Source organism: Cucurbita moschata, unplaced genomic scaffold (assembly GCF_002738365.1).
Source record: "Cucurbita moschata cultivar Rifu unplaced genomic scaffold, Cmos_1.0 Cmo_Scf00004, whole genome shotgun sequence".
NCBI lineage: Eukaryota > Viridiplantae > Streptophyta > Magnoliopsida > Cucurbitales > Cucurbitaceae > Cucurbita > Cucurbita moschata.
This window is the reverse complement of record NW_019268520.1, coordinates 3,964,894-3,985,318: the sequence shown is the minus strand read 5'-3', so window position 1 is coordinate 3,985,318 and position 20,425 is coordinate 3,964,894. Positions and strand designations below refer to the sequence as shown.

The 20,425-nt window shown below is 37.0% G+C and overlaps 4 protein-coding genes across 8 annotated transcripts; 2 read left to right on the top strand and 2 right to left on the bottom strand.

Moving 5' to 3' along the window:
- Positions 1 to 4,584: 4,584 nt before the first annotated feature.
- Positions 4,585 to 7,756, top strand: LOC111442343 (protein NRT1/ PTR FAMILY 5.8-like). The gene is made up of 4 exons (XM_023079715.1): positions 4,585 to 4,758; positions 5,195 to 5,412; positions 6,175 to 6,722; positions 6,794 to 7,756. Exons 1-4 carry the CDS (start codon positions 4,683 to 4,685, stop codon positions 7,632 to 7,634), a joined length of 1,683 nt encoding a protein of 560 aa, XP_022935483.1. The 5' UTR covers positions 4,585 to 4,682; the 3' UTR covers positions 7,635 to 7,756.
- Positions 7,757 to 10,010: 2,254 nt separating this feature from the next.
- Positions 10,011 to 11,015, bottom strand: LOC111441727. The gene has a single exon (XM_023078824.1). It carries the CDS (start codon positions 11,013 to 11,015, stop codon positions 10,011 to 10,013), a length of 1,005 nt encoding a protein of 334 aa, XP_022934592.1.
- A 197-nt stretch (positions 11,016 to 11,212) lies between these two features.
- Positions 11,213 to 17,153, top strand: LOC111442341 (CRM-domain containing factor CFM2, chloroplastic). 3 transcript variants are annotated; one of them, XM_023079710.1, is made up of 13 exons: positions 11,214 to 11,988; positions 12,131 to 12,659; positions 12,730 to 12,860; positions 13,212 to 13,517; positions 13,601 to 13,757; positions 13,870 to 14,162; positions 14,973 to 15,032; positions 15,127 to 15,183; positions 15,428 to 15,670; positions 15,751 to 15,967; positions 16,138 to 16,268; positions 16,370 to 16,587; positions 16,950 to 17,153. In XM_023079710.1, the coding sequence occupies exons 1-12, from the start codon at positions 11,299 to 11,301 to the stop codon at positions 16,538 to 16,540; spliced, it is 2,985 nt and encodes a 994-aa protein (XP_022935478.1). In that variant the 5' UTR covers positions 11,214 to 11,298; the 3' UTR covers positions 16,541 to 16,587; positions 16,950 to 17,153. The 3 variants fall into 3 exon arrangements, with proteins under 3 accessions (XP_022935479.1, XP_022935481.1, XP_022935478.1); XM_023079711.1 differs by lacking the exons at positions 16,370 to 16,587; positions 16,950 to 17,153 and having other exon boundaries at positions 11,213 to 11,988; positions 15,751 to 15,963; XM_023079713.1 differs by lacking the exons at positions 16,138 to 16,268; positions 16,370 to 16,587; positions 16,950 to 17,153 and having other exon boundaries at positions 11,213 to 11,988; positions 15,743 to 15,931.
- A 723-nt stretch (positions 17,154 to 17,876) lies between these two features.
- LOC111442345 (zinc finger AN1 domain-containing stress-associated protein 12) lies at positions 17,877 to 20,409 on the bottom strand. 3 transcript variants are annotated; one of them, XM_023079718.1, is made up of 3 exons: positions 18,894 to 19,958; positions 18,580 to 18,726; positions 17,877 to 18,479 (listed from the first exon to the last, which is right to left on the bottom strand). In XM_023079718.1, the coding sequence occupies exons 2-3, from the start codon at positions 18,688 to 18,690 to the stop codon at positions 18,042 to 18,044; spliced, it is 549 nt and encodes a 182-aa protein (XP_022935486.1). In that variant the 5' UTR covers positions 18,691 to 18,726; positions 18,894 to 19,958; the 3' UTR covers positions 17,877 to 18,041. The 3 variants fall into 3 exon arrangements, with proteins under 3 accessions (XP_022935486.1, XP_022935487.1, XP_022935485.1); XM_023079719.1 differs by lacking the exon at positions 18,894 to 19,958 and adding an exon at positions 19,965 to 20,409 and having other exon boundaries at positions 17,879 to 18,479; XM_023079717.1 differs by lacking the exon at positions 18,894 to 19,958 and adding an exon at positions 19,969 to 20,409 and having other exon boundaries at positions 17,879 to 18,479.
- Between the last annotated feature and the right edge of the window lie 16 nt (positions 20,410 to 20,425).

The following is a 20,425-nucleotide window of genomic DNA, read 5'->3' as shown; positions in this document are numbered from 1 at the left end:
TCTCGTTTATTTTCCAGAAATGGAAACCGTTCATTGGAGACTAATAATCAGCCCAAATTCAAATGTGTGGAGCCCAACAGGCCCACTTAATTTCAAATCATGGAAAATATTAGATATAACGGTAACGGCGTAATTGGACCGGATTGCCACTTTTCTAACGCTCCGTTTTCAAAAATAGACCGAAAAAAATAAATAAATAAAAACATAAAAATAATGTGGGTCTAGTTTATTTATTAAATTTTAAATATAAGGGTTTTTTTTTTTTGTATATGTGATGCCTAAAATTTGAGTTATTATAATTAAATATTCTTGATAATTAGTATTTATTTCACTCTAAAATGTATGACTTTTCTAGTTTTCATAATTAATGTATATTTATGATTATTATTATTTTTTTTTTTTAATTTGGTAGCTTCTTAAAGTTAAATTTCCTTTTAGATATTTGATAGGTTAGATATTTTTCAACTATTCTTTTTTATTTATCAAAATTTTTGGATCTTTATCGAATGGATTGTTCTTATTTGAGGGGCTATTTTGGTCATTTGATCACTATTAACGAGACATTCAAGTAAATGAGAGTTAAATGAATGAATTGAGACCACATCCGAATGAGAGTGATCAGATGATAAGATGACTAAAAAATATTTAAAATAATTGAAAGTTACTATCCATACCAACAAGGTATATCTTCATTTTAGACGACTTAATTACAAGTAGTCTTCACTCTTAAAAAACAAGAAGTAAGTAACATGACCATGTTGCAGGAGAATGTCAGGGCTATCAAGTGTTGAATTTAAAGGACATGGGTTGTTACAAATGGTATAGAAAGATGTGATGTTGAGGCAAACCAGGGGGAAGCTAATGGCACGTGACATCCAAGTAAAGGAATGGTACCTGAATGAACCAAAACCACATTCGAAAAAGAACGATCGTAAATCTATGATGATTAAGAAAGACTTAAAACAATCGAAAGTCACTATCTCTACCATGTCGTCACCGATTTTTATAATCTTCCTTCCGAATTCCATTAACCAAAGAGAATAAGACCTCCATTTTCGAACTCTAAAAGGCACTTAAATTTAAAGATGTCTCCTTTTCACGAACACTAAACCTAACACTACTTTTCTTCTTCTTATCTTCATGGTCTACTTTAACTACTCTTCATAAACCAACTTTAAAATTATGTTGATTCCATCAGCAATTACAGATCAAACAGTTTACGTTTAGCTGTATGTTTAGTTATTATCACATTACATTCTTTTTTTATTTTACATCCCACTTCATTAACTTTCCGATTAATCTATGAAAGAGATTAGGACTATGAAAAAGACTCCGACGTCGCTCACTTTGCTTTACTTTCTGACGTGGTTTATTTTTGTGGTATTAACTAACAGTTAAATTAAATTTTTTTTTAATTTGTCTATATTGTATAGGTTCAATTCTCGAACGTAAATTTATTTATTTATTAAATATGACCGACCAATTACAAATATTTACTAATTAATATTTTTTATCCATTAATGTTAACATTAATAATGACGATATTATCATCATACATTTTAAATATATCAAGATTTATAATTCACTGACATTAATGGATGGATAATGATATGATAGACCTTGGAAGTGACGTATTTAAAATAATATTTAAAATAATATAAAAGTTGATTTTCCATGCATGCAAATTTCCACAAAAATATTATTTTTAATGATGAATATATAATAAAAAAAAAAACCCAAGAGGGCAAACATTCTTTTATTTTCCTAATTTTCTCTCAAAAAATAAAAATAAATAAATAAAATGTTCCACTAAGGTCCATTATTGAAGAAATAAAGATGTGCACTAAGGCCACACATAAGTCAAGTGGTACAAGTAAAGAATTAATTTAGACACAAACATTAATAATATAAAGTTATTAACTTTTTTTTTCCTTTCCGAATTTTCTTTACTTTTCGATCCTTTTTTATGGGGATTGTACTAATCTCGATACCTTCATTCCAAATTTTAATTAAATTTTATGTCGTACTGATGATGTTTGCATGCATTCGTTCGTTACTATATATTATCTTCTATTTTTATTTATATTTAGCCGTGTTTAATCTTATCAATTTACCGAAGTGCGTTGTTTTTTTTAGGTATTGGGATATTACGACCACTAGACGACGAGAGTCATTAAATTTAATAAAATTGTAAGCGATAATTTTTTTTAAAGATTTGATTTTAGAGTTGTATTAAAAAAAAATATATATATATATAGTTATGTCCTATTAAACTCTAAGCTAAACTTAAATTAGCCATGAAAATAATATATAACAACCTAAGTTTAAACTCAAACCCACGAGATACAAATATCATATGTTTTAGCCATTACATATAATCATCCGTCACACGGTTTTAAAACGTGTGTCCTAAGAAGAGGTTTTCACACTCTTATAAGAAATGTTTTGTTCCCTTCTCCAACTAATACGGGACCTCACAGCGGTATCAGAGACAGCACGAGGTGGTGTACTAGCAAGGACGTTGGCCCCCAAAGGGAGTGGATTGTGAGATCTCACTTTGGTTGGAGAGGGGTCACATTTATCTAATAGATACGTTTTAAAACTGTGAGGTTGATGGTGACATGTAATGGATCAAAACGGACAATATTTACTAGCAGTGGGCTTGAATTGTTATGTCGTATTATCGACAAAATTGAACTGAAAAATTAAACAAGAATCGATAAGCATATAAAAATCACGTCGTCCATGGGCAAGAACAATATATTACTCTTAAGCCAACAACATAAAAATATTTAATTTAAAATTGAGTTAGTTTAAAAAAAATTGGTTTTTCCCTTCGAAAAGAAAGTTTCTAATTGGGCATGTTAGCTTGCTAACCACTCTACAAACCACATTAATTACGTACCTTTTGTCTTGGATTAAATTAATTTATTTTGGAAAATCAATAATAATTATCTTAATTTCACCCAAATCTTATTATTATTTATTATTATTATTATTGGTGGTGGTGGCTTCCACGTGGAATTCAAATCCAAGGAAGTGGATGAGTCATCAACATTACGTTGACTAACGTGGGCCACCCCCAGGACTTCATTGGTGGAAATGTGTTTGATGGACAGATAAGACATGCTTGATCTGACGGAGAATTCTGAGTCAGACAAAAAATAAAAGACAACATAAATCTGTCCATTAACTGATTATAGTGACGGTATGGGATATTGCTTTGATGTGTCATACTTGTTTCTTTAATAAATAAATAAAAATGTTCAATTAAAAAAAAACTCAAATTTTAATTTTTTTTGTTATTAATTTAAAAAAGAGTTTTCATCTTCCTGAAAATGACAGTTTAATTATTAGTCAAAATTTTAGCAACTAATTATATATATATATATATATATATATATATATATTGAAAACATGTATGAATTGTGGATATTTCCAAATTATAATTCCATTTTTATGTTTTTTATATTATGATCATGTCCCACGTCACATTATTTATTTTGAGTATAGATTCATTTTATTTTTGGTTTTATTATAAAAAATTCATCAACGACAATAAAGATATATAATTGTTTTTATTCATAAAATGCTATTTATTTTATCTATTAATATTTCAGATTTAATAAAAGTATTTCATCCAATTTAGTTTTTAGTCTGGACATTACTATATTTATATATTAATTTTTGGTTTATATTCTTAAATTTCCTAAAGAAGTTATCAATTTTGTAGGTAAACTATATAGTTATACTAATTAATTATGAAATAATAGAAAAAATACGGATTACATTTAAATTTTCTAAAACTTTATACATTTAAAAAGTCAAAAACTACGATAGTTATTAACCTTCTTAAAAGTTGAATTAATTAAAGTCAACTAAAAATATGTGTTTTTTTTAAAAATGGTATAAAGTCAAACCAACCAACCTTAAAAATCCAAATTCCTATATATTTTTTTAATATATAGTTTTTATTTTCATTTTGAAGGCCAATGAGTAACAAAAATTAATTAATATAAAGTGGGTATCGTTAAATATCTTAATTTCAATTCTTTTACCGATAGTTATAAAAAGATAGAATGCCCATCTTTTCTGATTAAATAAGATCAATTTCCACATTTTAATTGTCTTTTCTTTTCACTCATACAAACTTATTTCAGTGCATATCATAAAGAATTCAAAGTTACATGTTGCAGAGAAAAAATTATCGAGACTTGCTAGAAACAGAATTTAAAAGAGATATATATATAACATCATTTACAATAATGAACAAAAGGAGGGAAGAACAACCCATGGTGAAGGCATCCACGTGGCAGGTGATGTAGCACGTGGAGTGGGATGTACCAAAACATTGGGAAGTGACGTATACATGCATGAAACCAAGAGACAGTCACTACTAATCTGATTTTATGCAACGCCAACGACAACTTCCTTTTTTTTTTTTTTTTTTTTTCTGGTCTTTCAAAATAAAATAAAAAATAATAATAAATAAATAAAAAACTTTAAAGATATTTATTATTAAAATGGAATTGGCTTTTGTTTGGTTGGTGGATATATATATACGTTGGCCCGATCAGTATTTGCCCACAGAACAAAACAGTCTTCTCTGTTTTCCACCGCCATTGTTCTCTGCAACTTCCAACCTCAACCTACCCTTACCTTCTAGTCTTCCCTCTGCTGCCATGGCTGCAGGAGGAGGAGGCGGAGGAGGATCGCCGCCCCGACCCCGGTTGAGCAGATCATGTATTCTTCTCATAGGTATTATCTTTCTCGTTCTCGTTCGATTATAATTTTGAGTAGAACGAGCTAAACTTTGAACGTGTGACACAAAAATTTGATAAAATTTATTTTCGATTCGTCACTATTTTTCAAACATTTTTTTAATAATTTTTTTACTTTTTATTTATTTATTTATTATTATTATTATTAAACCTAATCAGTTTCTTAATCTTCTCATTTTAAATTTAATGAATAAATACAAGGAAAATTTTAATTTTATAAATTAAATATGTGCGTGGTCAACTAAGATACCAAAGTTATTAAGTTATATTTAATAATATCGAAATTAAACACGTTACAAACCCATAACAAAAATTAAATTTATTTTTATTTTTAGAATTGGACTAATTACTCAAATATTGCAATAATAAAATATAATTAAAATGTTAAAAATAAAATAAAATTTTTGGAGCAGTGGTATCGGGGATGGAGAGGTTCGTGTTCAAAGGGGTGGCGTCAAACCTGGTGACGTATCTAACGGACGTGATGAAGATGAGCAACTCGTCGGCGGCGAAGACCGTCAGCAGCTGGTGTGGCTTCACTTCCATGCTGCCGCTTCTGGTGGCGCCGCTTGCTGATTCTTATTGGGATCGCTATTCCACCATTTTAGCTTTTGGTTTTCTTTACGTTCTGGTAATAGTCACGCAACTTTTCTCTCTTTATTTTGGGTTTGGATGATGAGTCAGTAATCACCATGGAAATGGATGATGAGTCATTATCCCGTTTCATTTCGCTAATATCTTAATTAATTGTGTTTACAGCGTTGACATTTTAAGCCAGCGAGAAAATTAGTGGATAAATGGTCAAAATGAAAAATAAAATGAATTATTAAGTGAAACTGGTATAATAAGATATCTACCTCCTAATAACTTTTGTGACTTATATGTTCATTGCAGCTCTTTTCGAGTTGTCGGGTCAGGAAGAAACCCTTGTTGGAGTGGTGTTGTGTCCAACAGTGTAAAAGTGTCTAGCTAAATTAGGGTAGTATAGATTCTTTCTCACCGTTCGATTTATGAATTGATTTGTCAGGACCTCATGTGAAGTTAGTGGAAAGTAAGGAAAGAAGGGTTCGACCGAGCTAGCTAGGTCGACAGGATTTTAAGGTTTTGGTTATTATTATTGTAACCATTAAGGATAGGATAGGCCATAGAGGATGAAATCTTTGAGCAAAAGTGAATCGATGATTTGGTCCAATTATATCAACTTTCTCTTTTTACAAAAATAAGAGCTTTGCCTTTTTTTCTTCCTTTTTCCTTACCTTTAATTTTAGCCATAAGTTAATAATATTGACATGGGTAACATTTTTTATGGAGTTTTCTATCTTTATTTATTTATTTATTTATTTATTTTCGAATGGTAATTTCTTGTTATTAAATTTTATTAGAATTTGAACAGGGTCTGGTCGCTTTAGCATCAACCACATTAGCAAGAACATGGTCACCAACAAACATGGCCTCCTCCTTTCTGTTCTGGTCCCTCTACCTTATCTCCCTTGGCCAGAGTGGATACAACTCTTCTCTTCAAGCCTTTGGCGCCGATCAACTCGACCATGACGACGCTGAACTCACCAACACCATAGGGAAGACATCGTCATCCTCCGACGAAAAGTCGAAGAAGAAGAGCTCGTTTTTCCAATGGTGGTACTTCGGAGTATGCAGTGGCAGCCTCCTTGGTGTCACGGTAATGTCCTATATTCAAGACAACTTTGGTTGGGTCCTTGGGTTTGCCATCCCCATGTGTGCCATGGTTTCTTCTGTCTCTCTATTTGCTTGTGGCACGAGGATTTATCGCTATAAGAGAGACGATGATGAGGATCGAGCCGAGAAGAGACGGTTTGTGAAGGTGGTGGAGGTGGTGAAAGCCACAGCTTCTAGACTCATGTGCTGCAGAAATGTCGTCGCCTTCTCCAGTGAAAACTCCGATGATGACGATGTTGAGTTAGAGTAAGAATCAAACCACTCGAATCAAAATTAAAACTTTTAAACTTAGAAGCTGATTATCTGAGATTTTGCAGGCTGCAAGAGAGCAAGCCACTCTGCCATGAAAGCTCAGGAGCCATGAAAGTCATGGAAGACAAGAACATGATTCAAAGAGAAAGATTGTGTGTGCCGGACAAGGTGAAAATGGTACTGCGGCTGTTACCAATTTGGACAATGCTTCTGATGTTCGCTGTAATCTTCCAACAACCAGCTACCTTCTTCACCAAGCAAGGCATGACAATGGAGCGGAACATCGGCGCCAACTTCAAGATCCCGCCCGCCACCCTCCAGAGCGCCATCACCATCTCCATAATCCTCCTCATGCCGTTATACGACAAAGTTTTGATCCCGATCACCCGCCTGTTTACTGGTGCTGAGAAGGGCATCACTGTGATGCAGAGGATGGGCATTGGGATGTTTCTTTCCACCATTGCCATGATCCTCGCCGCCCTTGTTGAAGCCAAGAGGTTAACAATGATAAAAACATCGTTGTCGTCGTCGTCTGTGCCGCTTAGTATCTTCTGGCTCCTGCCTCAGTACATAATATTGGGAATTTCAGACATCTTCACAGTGGTGGGGATGCAAGAGTTCTTCTACTCGGAGGTTCCAGTAAGCATGAGAACAACAGCATTTGCGCTGTACAACAGCGTGTTTGGTGTGGGGAGCTTTTGCAGTGCAATATTGATATCGATCGTGGAGTTAATGACGAGTATGGAGGGGAGGCCGAGCTGGTTCTCCGACAACACGAGGGAAGCTAGATTGGACAAATATTATTGGCTGTTGGCATTTTGCAGTGGGTTGAGCTTTGTATTGTATGTGATTTGGTGTAAATGTTGCAGAAACAGTAGGATCAATGAAGAAGAAACACAATATTGAATTTGAATCAAGCTTTGTGAGTGATGGGTTTTGTAAATATTTTCTGTGGAATGGGATTGTAATGGGTCTTTTATTTCACTGTTTGTTAAATAGGTAGAAATGAGAAGGATTAGAGTTGAGTACTTCAAATGTTTTTCGGTTTTAAAACACGTCTATAAAAGAGGTTTCCACACCTTTATAAGGAATGTTTCATTCTCCTTTCCAACTGATATGAGTTCTCTCAATTCACCCTGTTGGAGACCTAGCGTCTTCGTTGGCACACCATTCAGTGGCTAGCTCTGATACCACTATAATAGCTCAAGCCCATCGCTAGCAAATATTATACACTTTGGCCTGTTATACCGTCAGTCTCACAGTTTTAAAACGGCCCTAATAGTGAGAAGCTAGCTATGATACCACTATAATAGCTCAAGCACATCGCTAGCAAATATGGTCTATTTTGACCTATTACACCGTCAGTCTCACGATTTTAAAACGCGCCTAATAGTGAGAGGTTTCCACACTCTTATAAAGAATGCTTCGTTTCCCTCTCCAACCGATATGGGATCGCAACAATAAGACTACACAACTATTTGCTACCGTTCAATCAATCTTGGAAGGAAAAGCCTTCCGATTTCGTCTGTGAGATAGCAACGATTTTTCTGTTTTTGCCCGGACACTCCCTTTTCAGAAAAAAGAAAGTTGTTTTAGATCAAATTATATGTTCCACCTGTTCAAGCTTTTCCTCACTTCTACAAATAGGGACGATGTTTATGTCTCCAACAATCTATACACCAAACGCCATCCAATCACTCGTTCTCTTCGTTTCTTTCTTTCATGCCAACTCCCAGTCGCCATCGAATCACTGATACTAACATCAAACCAACAAATCTTGAATCACTAGGATGAGCTATTGAACTCTAACCAAAACAGAACCTAAGACTCTGCACCCAATCGTCCATCGCACCGACTAACCGATCGATCTCACTGAAAACATCAAATTTGCTCTTTCTTCTCATCCTCTGATCTTTTCCCCCAACATCTCTACTTCAACATTAAAACACAAAGCAACCTATTTTATTCAAATGTATCGTCTACATAGATCCCATGAACCAAAAATTTGGGTGAGTCTTCCAAACATCGAAAAAAACTTTAGTGGCACAACAATCCATTATCCTTCACCGTTCATGTTTTCGATCTTATAGTTCCTGTTGAAGGATATTCGAGGCGTCCAACATCTACAGTCATTTCCAAGTCCCATAGTTTGTAGCCTTGGATCCTATAATCTACTTTTTCCAGGAACGAAAAATGTAACGGCCCAAGCCCACCACTAGCAAATATTGTCCTCTTTGGCCTTTTCCTTCCAGGCATCCCCTCAAGATTTTAAAACGCGTCTATTAGGGAGAGGTTTCCACACCCTCATAAAAAATGTTTCTTTCACCTCCTCAATCGATGTTGGATCTCACAATCCGCCCCCTTTGAGGCACAGTGTCCTCGCTGGCACTCGTTCCCTTCTCCAATCAATGTGGGACCCCCTAGTCCATCCCCCTTCAGGGCCCAGCATCCTTGCTGGCACATCGCCCGGTGTCTGGCTTTGATACCATTTGTAACAGCCCAAGCCCACCACTAGCAGGTATTGTCCTCTTTAGGCTTTCCTTCTGGGCTTCCTCTCAATGTTTTAAAACGATCTGTTAGGGAGAGTTATCCACACCCTTATAAAGAATGTTTCATTCTCCTCCCCAACTGATATGGGATCCCACCAAAAAAAAAAAAAAAACAATCAAATCATCAGAATGACCCAGGTCTAAGGATTAGAAGAAACCAATGATTGGTAACACTAAATGAGGCCTTTTTTTCTTTGCCCGAAGAGACCCAATGGTGTGAGACATTTGCCTCACTTTAATGAAAAAAAACATTAAAGAAATCACAAAAATATACTAATAGTAATGTTTTCTAGTCCTCAATGTGGAAGGTTTGAAGGACTGCAATTCATGATGTATTAGCATTACATGAAAGAACTTATGTACTCTTAAATCTTCTAACCATACGTGAGACAGAAATACTCCAAGCACCATTGTCATAGAGGCACGAGTTTCATCTAGAAGAGATGTAAACACTCCTAAGATCCAAACGGACATAAGCTTCTAGGCTAAAAGATTGAGCGGCCAAGTCTCAGGACCTTTTTAAAATATTCAAAGGAACAAGAAAACTAAATGAATGAACACACCACCAAAAAAGCTCAACAAGATCAGCAAAGCTTCTTTCTATTTTTTGGTCAAGATAAAACAGAAACCAAATCAGTACCACTCCATTTGAGTTAATCACAACATCATCAGTCTAAACTAACCATACTCATACAGTTTATAAACCAAAATTTACATTCCAGTGGAATTTACCTCATTGATGAGCATCATGAGATTCATGACCATTCACACCCACATCGACTACCGCTTGCTTTGTCTTCCCCAAACTGCTCTCTTCACCAAGATCATCATCATCAGAATCCAAAGTGAACTGACCCTGAAACCCAAATGGCTGCATCTCTGCCCCGACCGGGCGGTACTGCCAAAAATCACTGCCACCTCCATTTCTGTAAGTGATGATTGAATATACACTAATCACCAAAACCACTAGAAGGGCAAGATGGCAATTGAACTGAAGCGTAGCAATAGCTCTGGCTCTGTGATATTCAGAGTGCCCCTTGCATTTTATAGTGTAATTTCCTCTGCTCTTTTGGTGCAAAGAGCACCCATCAGCAATCAAATTGGTGAAAAAAGACAACCCCATTTGTAAGAACCATGTCCCCTGCAGAATCAGCCCAACCCCACGAACAATTTTGGGAGAATTCAATTTGGGGGATTTCAATTCGAACATCGTAGAGATAACACAAATTGTAATGGGAACAAGCAAGAGATCAAAATACCGATTCTCGATTCCACTGGTGTCTTTCCTCTGCAGGTAGAACAACAAAAACTCTTCCACAAAAGCGAATAGCGCGATTAAACTAAGGATTAACGATGGAAGATGAAGTGAATCCTTGAGATTAACCAAAAAACCAAGAATCGAATAGAGCAAGAAAAGAGAAGCAATGGCCAGATTTGGTAACTGGAGGGTGGAACCGACTCGATCGCTCGAGTTCACCGCATCAAAAAATGAAACGAGGGAGTTTAATATGACAAGAAACGAGAGAATGAAGACGAAGATGAAAGAGAGAGACGATGAAGATGAGGGGTTTTTGGCGGTTGACGGCGGAAATCGAGATGGGGTTTGGGCGGCATCGAGAGAGGAAGATGCGTTTGGATTTGGATTTGAATTGGCAATGGAATTCAAGGAAGAGAGTACCTCCCACGCTCCGATCAGAAAGAAACCCCCGCCGGTGACGGACAGGGTGAAGAACCCCATACTTGGATCTCGCCGGCGCTCTGCTCTCGATATGAATCTGTTGAAATGTGGAGAGTCCTTGGACTCTTTTCTTCGTTATTTCCAATCGGTTTGAGCTTTGACTTCGGATTTTTTGTCAAAATTAAAAAAAAATAATAATAATAAAAAATTATGAGAGCCATCACGGACGAATCACGTGTCTTGAATTACGGGATAAATTGTTAGTTCCCTCTCTTCACCGGGAACCAGAGGAGCTACGTCGTCTTCGTCTTCTTCGTCTTCGTTTTCTTCAGTGTTCAATGAAATGTTCATCTTGCAAACCCACTCTTCCTTCACTCTTAAACCGCGGATAGACCAGTCCCCTCCGCCCTTCACCTTCTTCTCATCTCAGCTCCATCCTACCCTCATCGCCCATCCTCCAAAATCCAACCGCTTCCTCCTCCGCTGCTCCGCCGTCGATTCCGACGCCCTCCCCAAATCCGCTATCCAAAGAATTGCCGACAAGCTTCGAAGCCTCGGCTTCACTGAACAACCGCCCGAACCAGTATCGGACCCTAATGCACCCTCTACGCCTGGAGAAATCTTCGTTCCGTTGCCCAATCAACTGCCCAAGTACCGGGTTGGGCACACCATTGATTCCAGCTGGAGCACGCCTGAGAATCCGGTTCCGGAACCGGGAACGGGGACTGCGATTAAGAGGTTTCATATAATGAGAAATGAGTTGGAGAAGCGGAAGAAGGAGGATGGGGTGAAGCAGAGGAAGAGGGAGGAGAGAGCGCCGACTTTGGCGGAGCTGAGCTTGCCTGAGGAGGAGTTGAGGAGGCTTCAGGGGATTGGGATTAGGTTGAAGCGGAAGCTTAAGATTGGGAAGGCTGGGGTTACGGAGGGGATTGTTAACACTATACACGAGCAATGGAGGCGGTCGGAGGTTGTGAAGATAGTGTGTGAAGATCTGTGTAGGTTGAACATGAAGCGGACACATGATTTATTGGAGGTTTGGTTCTTGATTTCTGATTTTAACTGCTTGAAATGATTGTTTCTATTATAATGTTATGAAATCCTTCAAGTCGTCTTTGTAGTTCCTTGTTTTGCTCGGCACAATCAATCTAATTCTGTCTTGTTCTTCACAATCTCAGAGAAAAACTGGAGGAATTGTTGTATGGAGATCTGGAAGTAAAATTATATTATATCGAGGGCCCAATTATGTATATCCTTACTTCTCTGATGAAATTGTGAAACATGATGCATCACAAGGTGCTTTACTGGATTCACATAGTGATGATGATGGAGGAAATAGTAAACCAGAGAGCACTTTATCTAGCATCAATGATGAAAAGTCTGCTGGACCAACTTCATCTGATAAAATGGCCGGTGGGACTCTCATTCAAGGTGTTGGTGCTCCAAACAAAGTGAGATTTGAACTGCCAGGTGAGGCAGAACTTGCAGAAGATGCTGAGAGTTTGTTAGAAGGGCTAGGTCCACGTTTTTCGGATTGGTGGGGATATGACCCTCTACCTGTTGATGCGGATCTTCTTCCTGCTGTTGTTCCGGGATACCGTAAGCCATTCCGTCTTCTCCCATATGGAGTGAAGCCTAAGCTAACCAATGATGAAATGACCTCACTGAGGAGACTTTCTAGGCCTTTGCCATGCCATTTTGCATTGGGTGAGTTGCGTTGATACAAATTCTTTATAGTACGGTCGGGATCGTGTCTTATATTTTCATCATCTTACAGGTCGTAATAGGAACCTTCAAGGGCTTGCTGCTTCCATTATCAAGCTGTGGGAAAAATGTGAGATAGCCAAGATTGCAGTGAAAAGAGGCGTACAGAACACAAACAGTGTGTTGATGGCTGAAGAGTTACAGGTTATTGATACGTCTCTCTCATGAAAAAAAACGGACTTTCATTGAGAGGTTATTGATAAATTTCAATTCTTACAAACAATATGCCTTACATCTTATGTCTGTTGAGTCTTGCTAACACTTGCGAAAACATCACAAGCTCCAGGAATAATGTCACGTAGTTTTTCAGTCCGTGTAAACAAAGAATACCAGGTAGCATGTCTGGTTAAATATGAAAAAGAAATCTGTATGTTCTTCAGACTTAGGAATATAGTGTATGCCGACGGTAAGTTCTTGGAGCAATTTTATTATTTTATGCATCTTTTACAAGCAGATTTTCTTCATGTGCTTATAAAATTAATATTGTCTTCACAGCTGCTAACTGGAGGAACTTTGCTTTCCCGAGACAGGGAATTCATCGTCTTCTATAGAGGAAAGGATTTCCTGCCATTTGCTGTTTCTTCTGCAATCGAACAGCAACGGTACATTCGATTACAAAAAATGAAACAGATGGATAATGCACTATCTACAACGGTGCAGGAGAAGAAACTTGAGATAAATGAACGTGGTCCCACAAATGGAAGTCAGAGCATCACGGAGTGGAAAAGGGTTGTCTCAGAACAGAGAAAGCTGATATCATCTGAGACATCTATGAGAAAAACTACCATCAAGTTGTCCATTGTATGTCTACATTGATAATGCTGCAGCTAAGTAGCTAACAACTTATGGTTTCTGAATTACAACTTAATGTTACTACTGAACAGGCATTGGAAAAAAAAGCAAAAGCAGAGGAACTTTTAGCGAAGCTGGAGGAAGAAGAGATGCTCCGACAACCGGAAATAGATAAAGAGGGAATAACTGTGGAGGAAAGGTATATGCTGAAGAAGGTTGGCTTGAGAATGAAGCCTTTTCTACTACTTGGTCAGTGATGCAAATCTAGAACGGAGGTTTTCATTGGAAAGTGTCATTTCAAATTGATCTTTCTTGCAGAAATAAACTCATTGAGTTTGTTTTATATTTTCCATACACACAGGTAGAAGGGGCGTTTTTGATGGAACAGTTGAAAATATGCATCTTCACTGGAAGTATAGGGAACTTGTGAAAATAATTACTAATGAGAGAAGTTCTAAAACTGTTCATGATATTGCACGGACCTTAGAGGCAGAAAGTGGTGGAATTTTAGTTGCAGTTGAGAGAGTGAACAGGAGTTATGCTATCATTATATACCGTGGGAAGAATTACAAACGGCCCTCACGTTTAAGGCCTGAGACACTCTTGAATAAAAAAGAGGCATTGAAGCGATCTATAGAGGAACAACGTCGAAAGGTGAGACAAGATTATTCCATTTTCTTGCATGTGTATGTATCTGTTTCCCGTTCTTTTAATCTTTTCCTGGACCCCAAAGAATATAACCATATAAACAAAGAACTCGAAGGATATATTCATTTAAGTAAAGAACTCTCCATGAGATTACTAAGGAATTGGTTAAACTGATGCAACTATGGTAATATATGGTCAAGTATTGCTGTTCTTCAATGGAGTTATATTATCGCTAATTAGTCCATACAATGATGATTAAGGTTGATTGGATTCCAGTTAAAACTGATGCAACTAAAGAAAGGTCCTTTCTGTATATATGAATATGTTTTATTTTCTATCTCCCTGTCTTAAGAACCCTGACAATCAGGGTCATTTTTTTTTATGAGCTGCTCAATTACTCACCAGAAGGATTGGCCTCGTCTTGAATCTCATTTTATACGGGTGTATTCCAAGCACTTCAAGGTGACAATCTTCTTCAGCCACGAGTTCATGAAAAATAGCTGAATTTCTATGGTCAGCATTGTCACTGCGCTTGTATTGAAAGATGTCATGCTTTTTTAGGACAAGTTAAGATGTGAAAAAGATATCATGGATTTAGTGATCTTCCTTGTATCTAGATGAAAAGCAGTATATGAAGTTTTATATGAATGACAATTACTTAGGCTCTGATTCATGCGGTGCTTATGGGAGGATGTCTCATTCTCCTTTTCTGTAATAATTTTTGTTGACTAACATAATTGTTTCTTATTCAAAAGAAACAACTTACTATTATCTCTCCTTCTACTTCTTATTCTATTTGTTGCTGTGACATTGCAGTCATTGAAGCTTCATGTTTTAAAGCTTACACAAAACGTTAAAGAATTGAAACTTCAATTGGTGAGTTGCATTCAAATCTGCATACTCTCTCTTTGGTTTTCTTTTTCCTTTCCTATTTTTCCTAGCAATTCTGGTTGAGTCCCATAACTCTCAGGACAAAGACAAGAAAGCAATTGGTATGGAGTCGATAAAGAAATCAACGTTTCAGCAGGTGAGCCGTTTCTATACGTTTTCATATACAGGACTTGTCTTTCCCCCTAATAATAATTAGATTGGTAAATTAAACAAAAAGTTTAATTCATTACACGTATTACTGCGATTTGTGTAAATATAGGTTTGTACGTATGTTGATTCTGTGGCCTTTTGGTGAACCTGTGTTTGCTACTGTCTTAAGAAATATGCATGGGTTTATTCAGAAGTGGCTTACGAATTATCCACTGGCATGATTGTATTAGGCCATGGTCAAAGGGGGTAATGCAGCTCATACGAGTGGAACTGTCTGTTTGGAAACTTCAATAAACAGTCTACAAGCCACTCAAAGGGATAGTGATATCTTTTTAACATCTGATGGTGATCAGACTAATGCCGAACTGAAATCTACATCTGAATCGGTTAGGCAAGGAAACCTCACAAAAGTGTCCGTGGCTGAGAATGCTGCATTTGGAAGTATTGAACCTCTATCAGTCGCTAATTGTTTGGTATGTTAACAATTATTTCTATCAATTCGATTGTTTTTCTTGGTATAGTTGCTCACACAATATAGCGGCTAGAATTCCAGTCAGGAGAGAATAATTCTGGAACTTCAGATGCCGTGCATCTTATTGCTTTGAATAAGAAGATGAAGCCATCTGTTAGATTGGAAGAGGAAACACTAGCAATGAGGATGAACCAACCAGGTCAGGTTCCTGCCAGAGCGCCTCAACTCTCCAACAAAGAGAGGCTTCTTCTACGAAGGCAAGCGCTCAAGATGAAAAAACGTCCCGTGCTTGCTGTAGGTAACTCATGCTTCCATCTTTTCCACTGTGAGTTTTGCCTTGCAACTTTTAAAGCCAGATATTAGGAGATGCAGTTGGACACAGCTTAAGGAACTTAGTATTAGTAACTTAGTTTCTTCATTTCCATGGACGCTTGTTCAATTTGTTAAATGGCCTCTATTAATTTTCAGGCAAGAGCAACATAATTACAGGAGTTGCAAAAGCAATCAAGCAACATTTTAAAAAACACTCTCTTGCTATAGTCAATGTGAAAGGCAGAGCCAAAGGAACATCAGTCCAGGAGATTGTTTTTAAGCTTGAGGTTAGCACACCCAAGTCTTCCCTCTTGTTTGTGTTTCTCAATGTGGAAATGAATTTAATGCTTTAATATTTGTTCACTAAAACTGCCTTTCCCTTCGCTAGCATGCAACTGGTGCAGTTCTAGTCTCTCAGGAGCCCAGCAAAGTTATTCTTTACAGGGGTTGGGAGGAAGAAGATAAATCCCAAGATAGAAAACAAAGCAAGGGTGAAACTCAACTCTCTATGTCTCCTGAACTCTTGGCAGCTATAAGGGTTGAATGTGGATTGCGGTGAACTGAAAGAAAGGTCAGCTCCTCGTGAAATTCTAGCTTGTCTCTCAGGTATTTCTTTAATCCTCACAGTATACTTATTCTAACCTGTTATATGGCACGCCTAAATCTTCACTTCATAGAATTGACTGTTAGATTTACTTTTTACAAGATTAAACACTGGTTTTTTTATAATCGTGTTTACTTCATTTTAAGCCAGTGGATGAAAATAATCTAAAAAGCATTCGATAATATTATCTTACGTTTTTATAACATCCAAGATCTGGTTCTACATGTTAAGAATTCATCCAGTTGTAAAATATGAGTCAGGAAATTATTTATTCAATCATACATGCTATGCTATGCTAGCGTATGTGTTACTTTACAAGTAACCATAAAGATATTAATTTTCTTGAGTTGACATATCGTATCAGAGCTGTTACTTGAAGAGTTTCTGAATGATGAAACCTCCAGTAATCAACTGGCATTCTTTGGCTCGATATTCGTGGTGGCAGACGTTCGTAACTGGTCTCTTTTGCTACTTGTCAATGTAGCAGGTAAGATTTAAGAATGAATCTTGATGCATATGTAGATTGATAACTGATCTTCAATGGCATTAATTATTCAATTCTTTCTAATGTTGTGTTCTTAAAATTCAATTATTTCGTATGCATTATGTTACTGCGAAGTGAACTGAGGGTCGGTAACGGTCCAAGTCCACTGCTAGTTATCTTCTTTGGGCTTTCCTTTCGGGCTTCTCCTCAAAGTTTTAAAACGCGTCTACTAGAGAGAAGTTTCCTCACCCTTTATAAGAAATGTTTCGTTTTCCTCTCCAACCGATGTGGATTTCCAAAATCCACCTCCTTGGAGGCCAGCGTTCTAGCTGGCACACCGCCCGCATATCTACTAGAGAGAGGTTTCCACACCCTTTATAAGAAATGTTTCGTTTTCCTCTCCAACCAATGTGGGATCCTAAAATCCACCCTTAGGGGCCAGCGTTCTCGTTGGCACACAGCTCGGTGTCTAGTTCTGATACTATTTATAACCGTTTAAATTCACTGCTAGCCAATACTGTCCTCTTTGTATTACAGGGCCAATATATGAAATGTTGACCCGTGCATGATTCCCGTTTCTTAACTTCCACTTAGATATTTGAAGAATCTCTTTTGCGAGGGGTCATTCAGTGAAAAAAATGCCAGGTTTGAAGAATCTTTGATTTGTCTTGGGGGAGGGGATTGAACGAAACATAGAGAATAAAGTGAAAAGTTTTAAATCATAGGGACCAAAATAAAAATGAAGCACAATCCATAGGGAGCTAAAATGGGGGATTGTTGTAGAAGATTTAATGGTATTACTGGTATAATTTAATAGTAAGGTCAGCTTTAATAGTATTTATTTTTATTTTATTAAGACAAGTACTTTTAGAAAGAGGGGTTGAAATTTATGACCATTCTTTATAAGAACAGAATGGAGGAACAGCGACCAAAATCTAATGGTTCATAAATTAATTTCCCTCTAGAAAGCAATCAACAAGCTTTAACAGATGGGGAAGACCCATTAGCCGCCGTCGGACGTCCCCTTTTCCCACAATCGCCGCCGTTCCTCAATTCCAAAGCCGCCATAAACTTCTCATTCCACCGCCCTGTATCCACCCGTCCACAATTATGCTCCGCCGGAAACCGGTGCTTCAAACACACCTTCAAACGGCAGGTTTTACACACACAAGTATTGGAAAACGTAAGAATTTCCCGGCACCGCCTCGCTGAACAAGTGGGCTTTTTCTTCTTCCTTGGATCGCAATCTCCTGATTCGTGATGCCTCTCCAAAATCCTGCTCTCGTCGCCGTCCTTCCCGGTGGTCTCGATCGACATCGAGCAGATTTCACAGACCACAACTTTTCTACTGTTCCGATCAGATTTCGGGCAGTCGTGGGATTTGAAACTGCGATGCTCCAAACAGAACACCTACAAATTCAAACAATTTTCAGAATAAAAAAATCTCAAAAACTGAAACCAGAGATAAACAAATCCTAGAGAAACAAGAATTGGGAATTGGGGATGAGACCTTTTGGCAACCGTCGCAGGTGAACGGAAGGAAATCGAGTTGGTGGCAATCGGAGTGCTGGCAGTGGCGGCCAAGATCAGGGAAAGCCTCTGTTCCTCCAGCGGCGGCCATGGTGGTTTCTTCGTCGGAAGGTCTTCTGATTTGGAACTGAAAAAAAGGATTAGAAATAGAGATGAAATTGTGGTTGCAAATTTGGTTTGTTAGATGTTAGAGGAGGAGAAGATTATGATGAAATTTGGGCTATTTATAGGATTCGAGTTGACTTGAGAAGAAAGTTAAGGAATTGGAAACTATTTTAGAAGAAAATTAGAAACCTCTGGATGAACGGCGGCGGAGATTCCTTCTTCCGAATCCTACGCGGTGTAAACGCGTAGCTTTCTCCGATTGGGTGAAGGGGCTTTCGAAAAAAAATAAAAATTAATATTATTTAATATGCATTCTCACAATTCATCGACCTAGAAGAAGATTTGCAATGCTGCTACTTTGCATTACATTGATACATGATGAGAGATGAAGCTGTTATTGTTCCATTATTTCAGCTAATATAGCATTATTAAACAATAAATTTCTTATTGTTTAATAATACAAGGAGCAAAATTATCCACCAACTTTTGGTCTACTTTTCATCCATTTAAGTCATAATTGATCATCATAATAATTTGAACCCACATGTAAATCTTAACTTAACAAGAACCAAGTAAGTTTCTAACATCAAATCAAATCAACTAAACCTCAGCTTGACTTGACACTATTTTCAAATCAAATCAAATGCATTTTTCTTCCAAACTTGATCTAGATTTAGTTAATAAACTACGAAACAAGTAGCAAGCAATCACTGGTATAAATTTATTAAAAAATTCAAACTAAGCTCTTCCCCCACCATAGCCTTGAAAGCTTAGACAAATAATAGATCTTTTTAAAATACATAAAACCCATCTGGCTCATCAATACTTCTTGACCTTAAACCATTTGAGGCAAACTAAAAAAATAATGATGGAGAATAAAGAATGAATGTATAGACTCCATGAACTTCCAAAACTAATGATTTTTCAGGTCAGAGAAATTCCAGCTCAACAAATGATGCATATGGAAACAGATGGCTGGAAGAGACAACCAAGCAGAAAAGTCTAACAAGCAATCAAAAAGAACATGCATGAAAAGGAGGAAGTATGTACATTTTTCAACAATATGCTAAAAAACAGATATTCATCAGCATTGATGCTTTGCTGGTCTTCAAGCTCTTTTGCTTGAAGCAAAAGGTTACTACCACAATTCAAAGTTCTAAACTATTCTTTCTTGCACCAACATTGAGGCAGGATAATAAAAGGTGTAAAAAGATTATATGCAAAATCAACCAAAAAGATCCATGCTATCGATAAACTTACTTGCCTGTTCAATCATTGTCTGGCGTATCTTCTTCCATGTGAGCATTGCCATCTCAAAAGATAGAAGCCTGAAATAGTTAACAAAACAACCAAAAGCAGTACCCAATCTAAAAGGGTTTTGATCATATCATAAAGTTTCAGTTTCAGAGTGGAATATAACTCACATGGGCGTTAGGTGGAATGGATTGCTTAAAGCATATTCTTCGGCATTATTTAAGGTATTAAGTATTTTGTCAAAGTTTTGAGAAAGTGGAAGAAAAAGGGTCCTTCAATTCTATTTCTTTCTGAGAAACCAAACAAACAGAGAGACAGCTTTCGAATTTGAATTCACAACCTCAGTTTCCAAGCTCCTGGAAGTCTAAATACCATTGATTCTTTCCTTCCTAGGTAAGGAACAAGCCTCATTCATCCATTTCAAGTCATTGATCCAAAATTTCAACTCTCATTTTATTTCTCCTTCA